The sequence below is a fragment of the Hyperolius riggenbachi genome, chromosome 1 (genome assembly GCF_040937935.1).
Source record: "Hyperolius riggenbachi isolate aHypRig1 chromosome 1, aHypRig1.pri, whole genome shotgun sequence".
In the NCBI taxonomy this organism is placed as follows: domain Eukaryota; kingdom Metazoa; phylum Chordata; class Amphibia; order Anura; family Hyperoliidae; genus Hyperolius; species Hyperolius riggenbachi.
Genome location: NC_090646.1, coordinates 222,650,727 through 222,666,822, shown reverse-complemented (window position 1 = coordinate 222,666,822; position 16,096 = coordinate 222,650,727). Strand labels below are relative to the sequence as shown.

General features: G+C 41.4%; 1 protein-coding gene across 15 annotated transcripts in view; it reads right to left on the bottom strand.

The window, feature by feature from the left end:
* Window positions 1-16,096, bottom strand: part of CAMK2D (calcium/calmodulin dependent protein kinase II delta) — a 330,923-nt gene that overhangs the window by 21,509 nt on the left and 293,318 nt on the right. For 9 of the 15 annotated variants that reach the window (XM_068280836.1, XM_068280849.1, XM_068280841.1 and 6 more), the window contains one exon: window positions 13,945-13,993. In XM_068280836.1, the coding sequence (XP_068136937.1) occupies window positions 13,945-13,993 (49 nt within the window). Of the gene's footprint in view, window positions 1-1,105; window positions 1,421-13,944; window positions 13,994-16,096 lie in introns of all 15 variants that reach the window. The other 6 variants (XM_068280781.1, XM_068280817.1, XM_068280799.1 and 3 more) reach the window with 1 other exon arrangement.

The window sequence follows — 16,096 nt, the reverse complement described above, 5'->3', positions numbered from 1 at the left end:
TCTTATAAATAGATATAGTGTATATTACTTATTATTTGGTTTGTGGTGGGTGGCCATATGCAGTCCCATGTGACCATGACTTTTACTTTGCCAGACTACCCGCCTTTTTGTCATAGGGCTGCAGGATGGGCACTGCGCTGTACAGGATAGAGAGGCTGCTGTAAACAGGAAGTGTTTTTAAGCAAGAGACCGCCATTAGATATCCATATTGTATACTACCCCTCCTCTTGCCCTCCGTTCCTTTAGATTGTGAGCTCACAAGGGAAGGGTTCTCTCACACTTTTGTGTCTTTGAATTTGTTATCCATTTTGTGTCTTTCAATTTGTTATACATTATATTTATCATGTTATATTTGTCACTGTAATTACCAATTCTGTATTTTGTACCAGTATCTTTATTTGGTGTTATTATGTACCCCGTGTTTCATGCTTACTTTGTACAGCGCCACATAATAGGTTAGCGCTTTATAAATTAATAATAATAATAGTAATAATGATAATCTCAGAATTCCTCTGGGTAGAAAACCAGTAATGCATTATATTACCATTATTAAGAAGGAGGCAGTTTGTGTGTGATTTAAGGGGTACATGAATAAAATAAAAAAAATGAAATCTTCTTGACCTTGCAGTTTCAGTGCTGGGACCCTCTGATCATATTTGATAAGCTTTGTCGAATATGTTCTTGTATGAGCACGGTTGCACTGCACGGGCACAAGTAAGGTCCGTGCCTGCGCAGTTGCATGGAACTGCTTGTGCATGGCTTTTTCCTCCGTGCACAAGTGGCATTGTGCTGCTGTGCAGGCCATACTTGTGCCTGCCTGGGGCAGCTGTGCTCATATAGGGACAGGAGCGCAGCTGCGAAGAAGAGGAAGAAGAGGGGGGGCCCTCCCTTAGGTAAGTATCTAAGTTTTCTTTTGGGGGGGGGGGGGGGGTCACAGATTTGCTTTAAATCAAAAGTGCATTTACCTTTTGAATATTTTTTTTTAAGTTTTAGGCCTAAACTGATCTCCAGTGAAGTTACCACATGAGCCTGCATTATTACAATATGGGACATATGTCATCATACATCCCACAGTGCAACCTGGAAGCCTGTCTTCTTAACTTACACTGCACAGTTGAAAAGGTGGACTGAAAAGGCTCAGATTCATTCGAATGACTCTTTAAGTTTGAGTTTTCTGTGCACTTTGCTGCTGAATTGATGGAAAGAAATACAACATATGAACAAACAAAAATAAAGATGTACAGAGAAACCAGAATCTTCAGCAGGTACTGGCAGCAGGTGCGGCCACTGGGGCAGTCTAATGATGGCGACCAGCAAGATGATGAAGAGGAAGGAACAGAAGACAGAGAAGAGGAGGAGCAACAGTGGGAATGCTGATGAGCTGAATAGGAGCTCCTCCTGCTACCCTCCACTGTGTAGGCTGTACTTGGGGCATGCAAGAATGAGAAAGAAAATAAAGAACAAATGATATGAAATACAAAATAAAGACATGAAACAAAGCACAAGGTGCAAGATAATGCAAACAAGCAAGCTGAGTGAATGTTCTGTTCAGATGCCCTTGCTTTTCCCTTTAACACATTACACAATTGTATACAGTATATTACTGTACAGTATGTTAGTATGTATTATACAAAATATTTAGTGTTAAACCAGGGCCGGATTTATAGCTTAGGAGCCTATAAGCAAATAAGTTGCCCAGATGCCTACGCTGCACGCTACTGAAGTGCAGTCCTGCGTGCAGCATGAATGAGCACAGTGGCCTCCGTGGACACTCTGTGTGGCTGCTGACTGCAGGGGTGACCGGCATTGCGCTGAGAGCGAGGGTGAGAAATATTGCGTTCTGACTTCTGCACAGGGGACATTCAGCGAGCCGCCTCTCTCCCATAAAGCGCCTGTAAGAATGAGCCTACAGTGCCTTATGGAAATCTGGCCCTGTGTTAAACTAATTTCCAGGTGCAAAGGTTTGACAAAAAAAAAAGTTTAACTAGTTGAGTTATCCTCTCATAAGCATTTAAAGGGGAATGGAATATGTTCACAAAATATCGGTAAAATTAACATGCACAAAACTAAAAACAAACATTTTACTGGGCATTATGCAAACTATGGGCCTGATTCACAAAGCGGTGCTAACAGTTAGCACGCTGGTGAAAAGCCCTTTATCATGCCTAAACTCAGTTTAGGCATGATAAGTTTAGGTGTGATAAGTTTAGGCATGATAAGGTTAGGCGTGATAAGTTTAGGCGTGATAAGTTTAAGCGCCAACTGGGTTAGCACCGCAGTGCACAGCTGATCAAAAGTTTTGCGCTAGCAAACTCTGGTGTACTTTGCATAAAGTTTAATGGTGCTGCTTTGCGTGCGGGACTTTGCAAGCAATCTAAACTTATCTAAACTTATCATGCCTAAACTTATCACACCTAAACTTATCACACCTAAACTGGCTTTTCACCAGCGTGGTGCAATGGTTATCATGCCTAAAGTCTCTAACTGGGTTAGCACCGCTTTGTGAATCGAGCCCAATGTGTGTAAAATCTGGATTTTAGACACAATGCAAACACTGCTTGTGCAAGGCACTTAGGTCAAAACATTCCAAAATAACAGTAATGCCATATCTCATATAATTACTATAGAGCAATAGTAGGACCTGTAAAGCCAGGAAAGTTCAAATATTTCAGTAGTGCAGTCCACAAATGTTAAAGCTTCATTTATATTGATTCATATGTACATACCCTGTACCATTCTTTTGCAGTAGAAAGAAGCTCATTCTAGCTTAGCAGATGAGAATAAAACCATACAGCATAGTGGCAGCACAAAGCTGTGCTGTGATGAGAAGATAAATGAGGAATGATTTATCCCCATCACATTAATGGCCTCAATTCACTAAGTTTTATCAAACACTTTATCAAACGTTTGATAATTTACCTCATGGGTAAAATTTTATTTTGAATTCACTAAGGTGCTATAAATTTATCGAATGTTTTATCGATAAAACGTTCAATAAATCTATAACACCTTAGTGAATTCAAAATTAGATTTTACCCATGAAGTAAATTATCAAACATTTGATAAAGTGTTTGATGATGCTTAGTGAATTGAGGCCAATGGTGTCTGACAGCCAGTGAGAGAGGAGTGAGCCTTAATTTTCCCTCATTGGCTGCCTGGCCCCATGTGATGTCTGCTGTCGAGCAGTGTAATGTATCTGTAGATCTGTCCCCTGCATGCCTGTCTTATGCTCGCTTCCACCCCCTGCACGCCTGTCTTATGCACGCTCCCACCCCCTGCACGCTGGGTAATGATTACTGTGCACTATGCGCTACCAGCCAGGCCAGCAAGCCCAGCATGCCAGCCAGCCAAGCATGACCACTACCAGCCAGCCCAGCATCATCACCAGCAAGGCCAGCCACTATCACATCCGACCAGAACAGCATTACCCCCAACCAGTCAGGCCAGCATCAATATTAGCCAGCCCAGTATCACCACCAGCCAGCCCATTTATCAGCTATCATTGAACAAACACTTTAGTACAATATATGCCATCCAAAAAAAATCCCATTCTTGGATTTCTATTACTCTACAATGTATTTCTTATCTACTTGTTATTAAGGGGGTGGGGGTCCTCTATTTATTTCTGTATTTACCTTTTCTTTTACCACCAGCCAGCCCAGCCAAATCAACATCAACACCAACAAGCCCAGCATCCCCCAAAGCCTAGCTAGCCCAGCATCACCACCAACCAGGCTTGCCAGCCCATCATCACCACCAGCCAACAAGCCCAGCATCACCACACTACCAGGCCAGCATCACCATCAGCCAGCCCAGCATCAATACCAGCCAAACCAGCATCACCAAAAGCCAGGCCAGCCAGCTCAGCATTACCACCAGCCAGCCCAGAATCATCACCAGCCAGACTATCAACACCACCAGCCAGGCCATCATCACCACCAGCCAGCCCAGCATAACTGCCAGCCAGCCCGGCATCACAGCCAGCCAACATCACTGCTAGCCAGCCCAGCATCACTGTCTGCCAGCCCAGCATCACTGCCTGCCAGCCCATCATCACTGCCTGCCAGCCCAGCTTCAATGCCAGTCAGCCCAGCTTCACCACCAGTCAACTCAGCACACATGACTGCCAGACCAGACAGCACAGTATCACCACCAGGTCAGCCGAATACAGCATCCAGGCCAACACATAAGCCAGGTAAAATGCTGCTTATTTATAATATTTCTATGTGGGAACACACCTGCCACACTGAGAGTGTCGCTATACGTGGTCATTGCAAAACCAGCCGTTATGCCACAACGCACCTCTGTGAACGCAGACTAGGTTACATGGCTGCTAAGTTCATGAACATTTGGTCCCACCCGTGACCACAACCACTTTACTGCACACGGCACCCATTTTTTTACATGGCACGTGCCCAGGGGCAAATCCCCTGCTTTTAGGGTATGCTTTTACAACTTGATACCTACATAACAGTGATTTTGAAACCTGTTATTTTAAATATTTTATTTGCACTACATTGTTAACATTATTAAAACAGGAATGATGTTTCTTATTAGAATATTGGTACTTTTTTGTAATGTAGTTTATGTAAATTCCAGCCATCATTGTACAAACACTTGTAATACACTACAATACATTCCATCCAAAAAATCCCATTCTTAGTTTACTATAACTCTACAATTATTCATTTTTTTTCTTATGTATTTGTTATTTAGGGGGTGGGGTCCTCTATTTATTTTTGTATTTGACCTTTTTTTTGTTACCTTTTATCTTTTCGATTTTGATCTCTTATGGTACATAATTGTATTTTGTGAATTTTAATCCACTTTCATTTGATGCTGTTTCCCACTACTAATGGATTGAAAACAATAAATAATTGGTATTAATAAGCAGTTGAAGCGATCCTGCACTCATTCCCTCCAGAAATAATACAAATGTCACATTAAAAAGACAGTCCAATAATGAAACAGAGATAATGGTAAAATAATGGTGATAACATAGCAATGTCACATAATAATAATAATAATCCAAACATTTATATAGCGCTTTTCTCCTGGCGGACTCAAAGCGCTCAAGAGCTGCAGCCACTACTAATCACTCAAGAGGCCACCTTGCAGTGTTAAGAAGTCTTGCCTTAAAGTCCTTAATGAATAGGTACTGACCCTTAACCAGTACGCTATCCAGCCACGACATCTATAGTCACTCAAGACAAGCAAACTACACATACTAAATTAGACCATCAGTCAAAACCTTTTGTTTATTGTTCAACAAATTCGGGGAATGGTTAGAATTTTAAAATTAGTAGTGCTATTTATATGCTTTATTTTGGTGACAGCATTTGGCAATTACATAGCCACAATGCTGGGTATTAAATATGACAGAAGGTGAGTACCTGAACACTTAGTATTTCTTGGGTTACGCACAGATCAGGTGGATTAGGAATGAGAAAGGGGGTTAATGTTTGGGGGACTGGGGGCATAGTTTCTTCTATGCAGGATGTATTAGGAAGTCCTATCATAAGAAAGCCACAGCATTAATAAATAAAAAAATAATAAAAGTTACCCAACCCCTTATCTTTCTATTCCATTTTTAAACTTAGAGCTGGGAATTTGATCTAGCAGATTTATTTACAGTAAGTTTTCTATTTTGTACACAAGACGTATACAACAAAATAAACTACCGGTGCTTAGGGGTAATATTTGATTCTTCTCTCTCATTTATTTCTCACATTAACTCCCTAATCAGCTCCTGTCACCTCCAACTCAAAAACATAGCACGTATCCGTCCTTTTCTCTCTCATGACACAACCAAAATGTTAGTACATGCGCTTATTATATCTTGTTTGGACTATTGCAATATACTTTCATCCTACCTCTCCAAACGCTCCTTCACGACCTCCTTCAATGAGTCCTCGTCCACCCCCAACCGCCTCTCGGTGGGAGTCCCCCAAGGCTCGGTCCTTGGCCCCCTACTGTTCTCCCTATACAAATCCTCTATTGGCAAGGTTATCTCCTCCATGGGTTTTAACTATCATCTGTATGCAAATGACACCCAGATCTACCTCCACACCCCTGACATATCCACCACTACCATGGACAAGGTCTCCTCCTGCCTATCAGCCATCTCCTCCTGGATGTCTGCTAGGTTCCTGAAACTAAATCTAGACAAAACAGAATTTATGATCTTCCCACCCCGGCCATCCATGAACCTCTCAGATGTGCATGTCACTGTTAACCACACTACCATTCACCCTACCTCTCATGCCCGCTGTCTGGGTGTCACCCTGGACTCCGCACTCTCCTTCACTCCCCACATCCAAATGTCACAAAGTCCAGCAACTTCCACCTTCGTAACATCTGTAAGATTCGCCCTTTCCTGATCTCTGCCACCACCAAACTCCTCATCCATGCCCTCATAATTTCCTGCCTTGACTACTGCAATGCCCTTCTGTCTGGTCTTACTGTGTATGACCTACAAATCTGTCCACAAAACCTGTCCAACCTACATTTCTGATCTTACTCAGAGGTACACACCTAGCCTCTCGCTCCTCTCTTCCAATGAACTTCGCCTGACCGCCCCCTGCATCACCCAGTCCCATGCACGCCTCCAGGACTTCTCAAGAGCTGCTCCAACACTATGGAACTCCCTACCTCCACCCATTAGGGCAGCCCCCCCTTCAACAACTTCAAGAAGGCCCTCAAAACTCACCTTTTCACTCTGGCCTACTATCCCTCACAAGTGCTCTAAACCCACAGCTGAACTCTGGTCCCCTACCTTTCGTGTCCTTACCTCTCCCTCTAGATTGTAAGCATTTGGGCAGGGTCCTCCTCCTTTTGTGTCCTACCTGATCATGCACCTCCATTACTGTGAACCCATGCTATGTATTTTAGTGAACCTAACTTGTCTAATCTCCCATGCTCCATCCAGTGACTAAGCATTACCTTGTACTCATATTGTGCTGCGTGATCTGGTTTTCTTGAATTCCTGTATTGTCATTTTGCTGTATGTCACCCCTAAATATTGTCTGTAACAAACTAATGTCCAGCGCTGCATAATTTTGTTGGCTTCTATAAATACAATAAATAAATATCCTGCTTTGTGGACTTCCAACTAACCGAATAGCACCACTGTAATCTGTACTGAACTCTGCTGCTCGAATCATTCATCTCTGCTCTCACTCTTCCTTTGCTGCTCCTCTCTGTCGAGCTCTTCACTGGCTACCAATCAACCAAAGGATCCAGTTCAAACTCTTAACCCTAACCTACAAAGCTCTCCACAATCTCTCTCCCCTGTACATCTCCTCACTAGTTTCCAGATATCAACCCAACCGCAATCTCAGATCTGCTCACGAGCTTCTTTTATCCTCTTCTACAATTACCTCCTCACATTCACGTGTACAAGACTTCTGACGTGCCTCACCCCTCCTCTGGAATGCCCTTCCACAGCACATCTGCCACTCTGCCACCTTTGAAATCTTTAAACGCTCCTTCAAAACCCACCTTTTCCGACAAGCATATTCTCTAGCTTAGGCCATGCACCCTTCAACTTTGCATGTACTTTTACTCCTCACTAAATAACCTAATCACGCACTGCCTGTACATATACTGTATACTTCCCCCACCTCTCGTTTCCACCCCATTCCTTTAGATTGTAAGCTCGCAAGGGCAGGGCTCTCACCCTTTTGTGTCATGGAATGTTATTTTAATTGCTTGCACTCTGTTATACATTTATACATTTTAGTCATGTTAAATTTGCTACTGTAATCACCTGTGCTGTATTTTGTACCAGTGTTCATATTTGATGTATATCACTGTCTGTATCATTATGTATCCCTTGTTTGTTTTCTTATATTGTACAGCGCCATGGAATATGTTGGCGCTTTATAAATAAATAATAATATATACTGGCATATAAGTTGAGGTACCCACTTTTCCCTCAGAAACCAGGAAAAAAAATGATTGACTCACATAGAAGTCCCCTCCACAGTATAAATAGCCAGATGGGAGCTCAGTACTAGGCAGACCCCCTCCCCATAGCTAGCCAGATGTTCCCCAAGTTAAAGGCAGCCCTATCCCCATAGGCAGATGTGCCCCTAGTACAAGGGAACCCCCTTAACCATAACCAGATGTTCTCCCAATTCAAAGCAGCACTCCTCCCCATAGGTAAATGTGCCCCCAGTTAAAGGCAGCCCCCATCCCCATAGTTAGATGTGCCGTCAGTTCAAGGCAGCCCCCTCCCCATTGCAAGATGTGTGATCAGTTCAAGGAAGCCCCCCTCCCCCATAGCTAGATGTGCTCCCTGTAGGCAGCCTCCCCCCACATGATGGGCAGAACAATCATGGAGCCGAAAGTGGAGTGTATGGATAGTGCAGTAGTGATCCTAAACTTACCAGCTGCCTTCACGCTGTGTCTGTGCCCCTCACATGGTGAGCACTGTTCAAAACTACCTATGCACTCGCCGGCTTGTGAAGTGGGAGAGGTGTGTCAGCAGTGTTGGTACAATGTTTGGAGATGCTTCCAGTGTCAAGTGGTCCTTTACTTTACCGGTTACAGATTATTGAAGGCACAGGCTATTGAATTTGGGCATGTCGCTTTGATTACATTAACTTTACTGATAACTTTACTAATAGTGGCGGTATTGGTGTTAGGTGCACGCAACAGGTGGTTAGTGTTAGGTCTAGGTAGGAGGGAGGGTAGTGTTAAGAGTAGGTATGGGGAAGGTAAGTGTTAGTGTAAGCAGGGGGTAGGTTATGTCTTAGGAGTAGGTGGGGGGTAGGTTTGTGTTAGGCATAGATGCAGGGAAGGTTAGTGTGGGAAGGGGATATCAGAACGATAATAGAATATGAGTAACAATACTGATATTCTACTACACATAGTAGAAGATAATAGAATATTGTTAAAAAGACAGATGTTCTACTATCGTTAATGCCTTGCACCTATTTTTTTTTTATTGCAGTGGTTTTATAAGTATGCAGCTTACAGTTTTACTTTAAAAATATATAGTTTCAAAGTAATTGCCTCTGTAGCTTGGTAATTTCAACAGACTCTTTTCCACTTCACAGTAAGTATAATAAAATAATGTAGTGTACCTAAATGTTTTAAAATACATACAGGTCAAATGCTTTTAACATGTGTTTTTCTGTCTTAACACATTTCCACAAATAGCTTTAAATTGCATAGCTCTGTAGAGGAAAAAGCTGTTGGTTATAATGTCTTCAGAGGCGCAGAGAGAGAACAGCAGGCTTGCTATGTAAATTAAAACAATGTGAAAATGAACTCATTGGTCTGCACTACTTAGCTGTATTAAAAAATTGTCTCATAGAAGTCAAAAGGAAAACTCTATCAGCAAGCCATAATGTGCTCATAGCAGGAATGTTTCGATTTGTAAATGTCTTGGGAGCTTTCTAAAGCTGGCTGTGCTTAGCAGAGGGCAATAAGATCAGCAAGGCATAATCCGACAGTTCTTGGCCAGCTCCATAAACTGGAAAATTCAGCTTTGAGTTCCTGTTGTGAAAAGGACTAAGTATAGGCAGTAGGGCCCATTAGGGCTGGCTTATTAAAGCCCTAGATTGTAGTAAAGGTAAATAGTAGATTATGTCATCACTCAATATTTGACAAAGGCCATCTAAAAACATTCCCTTTGGAAAAGTTGGCCTTCTGATTACTTCTGCAACAGGAAACTGCCAGGAGAGTGGGCGTTACTTCCCCAGTGCACATCACTTGATTGTGCCCATTTCCTTCCTTTGCTGCCAAGAGTTTTTGTGGCCAGCCCTGCATCTCTATTTTTACCCTTTTATCACAGGTACTTTTTATTAGATAATGTCACAATAACTACAAGAGATTAACATCAACTCAACCTTTAAGCCCAAACCTTTCCTCGCACCTGGTGACCATATTCATCAACAAAACAGTTAACATTTTTCATAAAAAAAGCCAATCTGGCCACCATTTTGCTATCCGTTAAGGTAAATCTTAAAAAAAAGAAAGAAAATTAGATACTCACCACTATAGAGGGAAGTCTCTAGTTGATCCAGAGGCTGCCCAAATCCATCTCTACCACTCTTCTGCTCACTGGGACCCTGGTATTCTTCACGGTCTCTCTCCCCTCCATGTACATGTGGGGACGAACTACGCACTTGTCAGTATAGTCCACACCCGTGCAGCTGCACAAAGCTGCTCATGCACGGAGGAAAAAGCCACACACAAGCAGCTCCATGCTACTGCACAGGCCTGAGCCATTCTTTGCACCTGTGCAGTGCAGCCAAGCTCGTCCATGGGGGGAACAGAGGGGCCTAAGAAGATCGGGGAAGCCTCTGGAATATACATTGGCTTCCCTCTGATAGGTAAGCATCTAACTTTTTTTTTTCATTTCAGGTACGCTTTAAGCATCGAGAGCCTAAGTTATTTCTAAAGTTATTGCTTATAAAGTCTTGTGCTGCTCAAGGTATCATCCATCTGCCACATCTTACTAAAATGCAGTTTGTCCAGGACTGATGAGACTATTTAGCTGTCTTCCTAGTGACTAGTTAATCATGTATTACTAATTTGAAAGTGATCCAACCATGAAGACCAAAGTTTTAGGAATTTCTGCGAGCTATTTCTTTTCATAAAGGCAAGTATGAAATGGAAGAAAATTAGTCACACTGAGGTCCAGTTCAGCCTGGATGGTGTAAGATAATGTAGCAGGCTGCATCCATTTTAAAGCCATCTCTTTTGTGTGAAATGTGTCAATATTTGCAGTATTTACTGCATCCGAGAAGATATTCACCAAATCCCACAATCGATAACCAATAAAATAAAAGATTTGGGATTTAAGCAAACATCAATCCTGATGACTTTTGATGTGCTCTGTAATTCAGTCCAAAACAGCTGTAATTTTGAAAATAACCAAATCACTTCATGGGATCATACAATCAAAGGATCCCAACCCCATAGTTAAGGCAGTTATCTGGTTTATCCGATGACTTTTGATGTAAATGAAGGAAAGAAAAGTAGTAGATTTTATGAAGTTTAAAATTCAATGTGTTGGTCAATAGAAGAGATCAGGGCCTGGGTAAAATCACCAAAGCAAGTCTCCATTCTTTCTCCACAGGTCAGGTATGTCTAATGCCCATTTATGATATAAATTATTTAGGCCCAGGTGGAGGCAACATCAGAAACCAGATTAAATTAATCATTGAACTGGATCTGAAAGGCATGTCTCATCTGCAATTAACGAGAAAGCATAAGATTAGGAAATGTTCAGTGCTTCTTTAGTTCATTAAAGGGTAATATCTCACCTTCAAGTGCTATGTCTCTAAGTTGCTTGATAAAAAGTTGTGGCCAGCCTCCAGGGTCAGGTTAGCCAAAAAAAATCACATAAGTGAGGATTCCCCCAAAGAGATGTAAAGGGACAACCCATCTCTAGATTGCAGCCATTCAACACTGCACTGTAGTTCTCATTGGGCCTGTGATAAAGTGCATAGATGGGTAAGGTTACCCAGGAAGAAGCTAGAAGCTTACCAGGGTATCGTGGAGGAAGGCAAAGGATCGGTGTGCCCCACACTAGCCCAGGCACACCGATCCTTTGCCTTCCTCCTTCTAGCTTCTTCCTGGGTAACCTTACACATCTATGCACTTTATCTTGCTCCATGTAGTTCACTGCTTGTACTTCACATTGTGGATGGTCTTTATAATTTTCTGATCCATCCTCTATGCACTTATGTATGCACTTTTTACCTTTGTGCACATGTAGCTGGTTATCTACACAGGGGTTTCCAACTGTTATTTATTATTTTTTTATGTACAGTCTTCATATATTTTTGCATATGGTATCTACAGTGTATCCTGTTTTGTAGGCATTGTGTCAAGATTTATATATATTATATCAGCATTTTATCATAGAGTGCCTCCGCACTAATGGTTTTAAGTGTTTTTACTTCTAGTTGTGCTCAATAAAGATGATATATATTTGTGAATATGTACTGAGTGGTGCGTTTTTTTAGGGAACTTCTTGTTCTCTTTTGTGTTGTCTGTATAATAACTCCGGAGCCCAATATCAGCCAGGTTTTAGTGTGTAGCCCTCCACCTTGCAGAAAAAGGCCTCTACCTTTTCTATATCTGATACAGAGAAGGCCAGGGCCATTTTGTCAAGGGGGCAGACCTATGCACCAAAACACAGCTGATATGGGGTTCCAGTGTTGGGACATTATAACTTTTAAGCACTAGAGTACCTCTGTGTTTTTTACTTATACCAGTGTTGCAGTTTAACTAAACTTAGGATATGATGGTAGAGTAGCTGTTAACTAGAAATCAAAACTAGTAAGAGTACATGCAAAGGGTGCAGACAGGAACCAAGATTGGGCCCAGGGCAATCTAACTGTGGGTACATCTAAGAGTGATGTGTAATCTGCAGGAGAATGAGGGGATTCTTCCTCTATTACACATTTATAATGTACAATATAAACCAAGTTTACGAGTGAAAGACAACACTGCGTTCAATGTACACAACATTCTCAGTGGATTCACGACAGTTCTTTGGGGAGTGCATATGTAGAGTATTAGTCCTACTGTGTAACTTACCGTAATTTATGGTCACCAACCGCACATTTAACCACATATCAAATTAATTGATTTCATAAGCAAAGTGAATGAATATATTTTCATACACAATTTGCATAAACTTGCATCAATGCAGAATTATTTGCATCTCATTGACTATCCCTACTAGTGACACAACTGGCTTTATTCTTACAGCAGAGATGTTATTTATTATATATAAAAGAATCCCGTGTACAAATCAGATGTACAGTCACTATCAGTTCTGTATATCTGACTTAAAAAATACAGTGACTACTTTATTGCAGCAGCACAAATAACTTGTTTTTTGATTGGTTTAGTTCATGTTTGTGGACTAAGCACGGCTATTACTGTATATATGTTATTTATGATGACTATCATCTCATCATGACTCCACAGCCCTGTATGTTGTTATGCCATTCCCGGGTCCTAAAGCATGCACATACCCAATTACGCATAGACATGGCCCTAGGTGATACTGTGCAATAATGCCACAAAGCATGCCCTGGATAGACTCTGCCACTGAATCATGATGCAGACAAGTGCCTTTATCTAGGCACCTTAGATTACAGGGAAGGCAGCATGGATAGTTGTTTTCTTATGTAATATACATGGTGATATATCGGAGGGCAGGGGTGATTAGAAGGCGATACTTCCACTCATGAGTAGAATATCGTTTTGAGTATTAAAAAGTAAAAATGGACTCAGAAAAGCTGGAAAAAGACACAGACATCTGATCAGAACAGCAGACTATGAAATGAGCAATGAGATTACTCCACAGTATTTCTGTGCTCAGAAATACACATACTAGCAAAGGAACAGTGAGTTAATGTTAGTTTGCTGAGTCAAAGTGCTCTACTCACTAAAGAGCACCAACAATATCACAGAAACAAGACAAAAACTACCTTCATTTGCAAAATCATAGTTAAAAGATAAAGGCCATTTAAGAATATTAAATTATAATTAAACATTAAATTACATTAGTACAACAGAGCTGGTGTGTTATTAGAACTGCAATGCAAATATAACTTCGTAGAATTACAATCACTCACAGCAGGCCTGGAGTCATTTTGCTTATTTACATAAATAAGCAGATTAATCAATTCGAAATTGAATCAGAACTATAGATTATCCCTGATAAAGGGATTCATTCACACATGCTTTTTAGTAATTCTGAAGGTAATGCATTTAAGATCGTGAGAAAAGGTTTGCAAGACTTTTCTCCTTAATATTAACTTTAGCTGTAAGCTCCAAGAGCACAAGGGTGCTGCGGGCGGCAACCAGTCACATCCTTACTAATGCATTTCTGGCTTCAGATTACCTTTACCATAATACAAAAGCCACTCTTTTCTATGGTAGCTTTCATAACATCTATTTATAGCTTACCTTTTACATCTTCATCCTCAATGGTGGTATTTGAGCTCTCTGTTGACTCCTGCAGAGAAGCAAACAAGCGATGAAGTCAAGAAAGTTCACTGAACTGGAAACAGTGTTACCGCCAAGCCTAATACTAAAGACACACCATGGGAAGACAGAGTCTCTAGGAAGGGCCAGACTGTCAAGACTACAGCAAGATGCTAATGACCAGCCTCTAGTGTGTGCCTGCTGTCACTATGCCTGCACTGGAATACAGAAACCTAACAATGATACAGGAAACAACCAATCATAAGCTGAAACAGACAATCCAGACCTGGACATGTGACTGAAACAACATTTACCTGTAAAGCTGCAAAATGAAAATGTTTAAATAGATCATCGACATCAACTGACACAGCTTCACGAACACTGAAGTGTATGTGTTTGACTACAGACATGGAATAGTTTCAGAGATGCAGTATCCATCACAATTGGGCATGTAATAAAGGAGGGTAGAGGAAACGTCTCTCACAGATGATTTGCCATTTTCCAATCCACATTTGTCTGCTCTGATCTTTGTTAGAAGGGAAATGTGCAGTAACACTGCTTAAAGCAATCATGTTTGTAGTTTGAAACCTGAGCAATAATGCAATGAACCTCAAATTCACAGGATGCTGCCTTGGGTGTCAGCCAATGGACTAGCCAAGCCGATGCACATAACCTAAAACATCCACTTACAGATGTATAATTTACAGAAAGATGAGCAGACATTCTGTGTGGATATTTATTAACATTATTGTGCTGTAAACTTCACTGGAAATCATTTTGTTTAATGAACTAAACATACTCCTCATTGAGAACAGTTAATTCAGCAGAAATGCGGCAGACAATGACCAATCAATAGAAGACCTCTGCAACTTTTGGTCTCATTTAACTGTCTTTGCCATTGATACAGATCTGCTACAGCCAGGCATCATGCTGCTGCAGTGTCCTTTTCAGAGTTTCTTGTGACCCTGCATTACAATGCAACATTTCAAGCTGTTTTTAACTGCAGTCCCTTCTCCTATTTACATTACATACTATACACCAAGCTCATTTGCATAATGTATACAAGTTTCTGACATCACCGGTTCCAGACACACCCCTTCTTACAACATGGGGGGCCCAATTTAGACCTCTTTTCCTGCATGTTTGTTGGGAAGGTAAGCCTCCCAGCTGCCAGCCACAGGCGCATTCCGCTGAAATTGCATGCAGCCGAATGGTAGCCTTTGGTAATGCGGTGTGTGTCTTGTTTGACAGGTGGTGGCGTTACCCGGCAACCACCTGGCCGGTGAACATGAGCAGCTGACAGGCTGTGAATTCACTGTAGAATCTTCCAGCAAATCATGTTTTCTTAATCCACGATAAAATAATATTAGGAATTCATCCTGTCCCTCCTACTATCTATGAAAGATTATGCATGTTTGTCAAACCTTATGTGTACAAGAACACCAAAGAAGAGACTTGAAATATTGCTTGGAGAGATACAAAACCTCAACCCAACTTATCTTCCTGAGCTGTAAGCCAGCAATGATTACATACAGAGTAACAGGTTGATTGGTAGAGTATTTTGTTTTTTACTTTTCTAAAAAAAAGACACCGAAATAAAAGTGATATGTTCTCAGCTACACTGTTTCCATGAATATATTACACTTTATGTCCTTATGGGTTGGAATATGATTGGGCTGAACACTAATTGAGATGCCAGAGTTACATCATTGTCGTCCCCAAAGAGAGATGTACGCTACATAAAATAAACCTCAAGTATATGTTTCCTTAATGGTCTATTGGAAATAAAAGTGATGTGGCAAAGAAACTGCTCCTGCACACACTGTATAAAGGTAGTGAAGAGTACAGCCCAAATAAGAAACTAAGCTCAGTTTCAAGGGTGGGAAATGAGTTTATCTCAGGTTCACAGAGAGTAGTCGGTACCCAGCAGAGATCATGTTCCACACCGCTGGCCATTCACTGGCAGATGTCCTATATGTTTTCACAAAGAATCAGAGAGCTGCCCGTCATCCCTAACACAGTGTAATGTATCCTCATTGCATCAGACTGTATACACAGTGACAGGATTCCTCCATTCTTGCTGCTCATTTCTTAAATCCTACATAGCCTGAATATTGCTCAGACATGCCTCTTT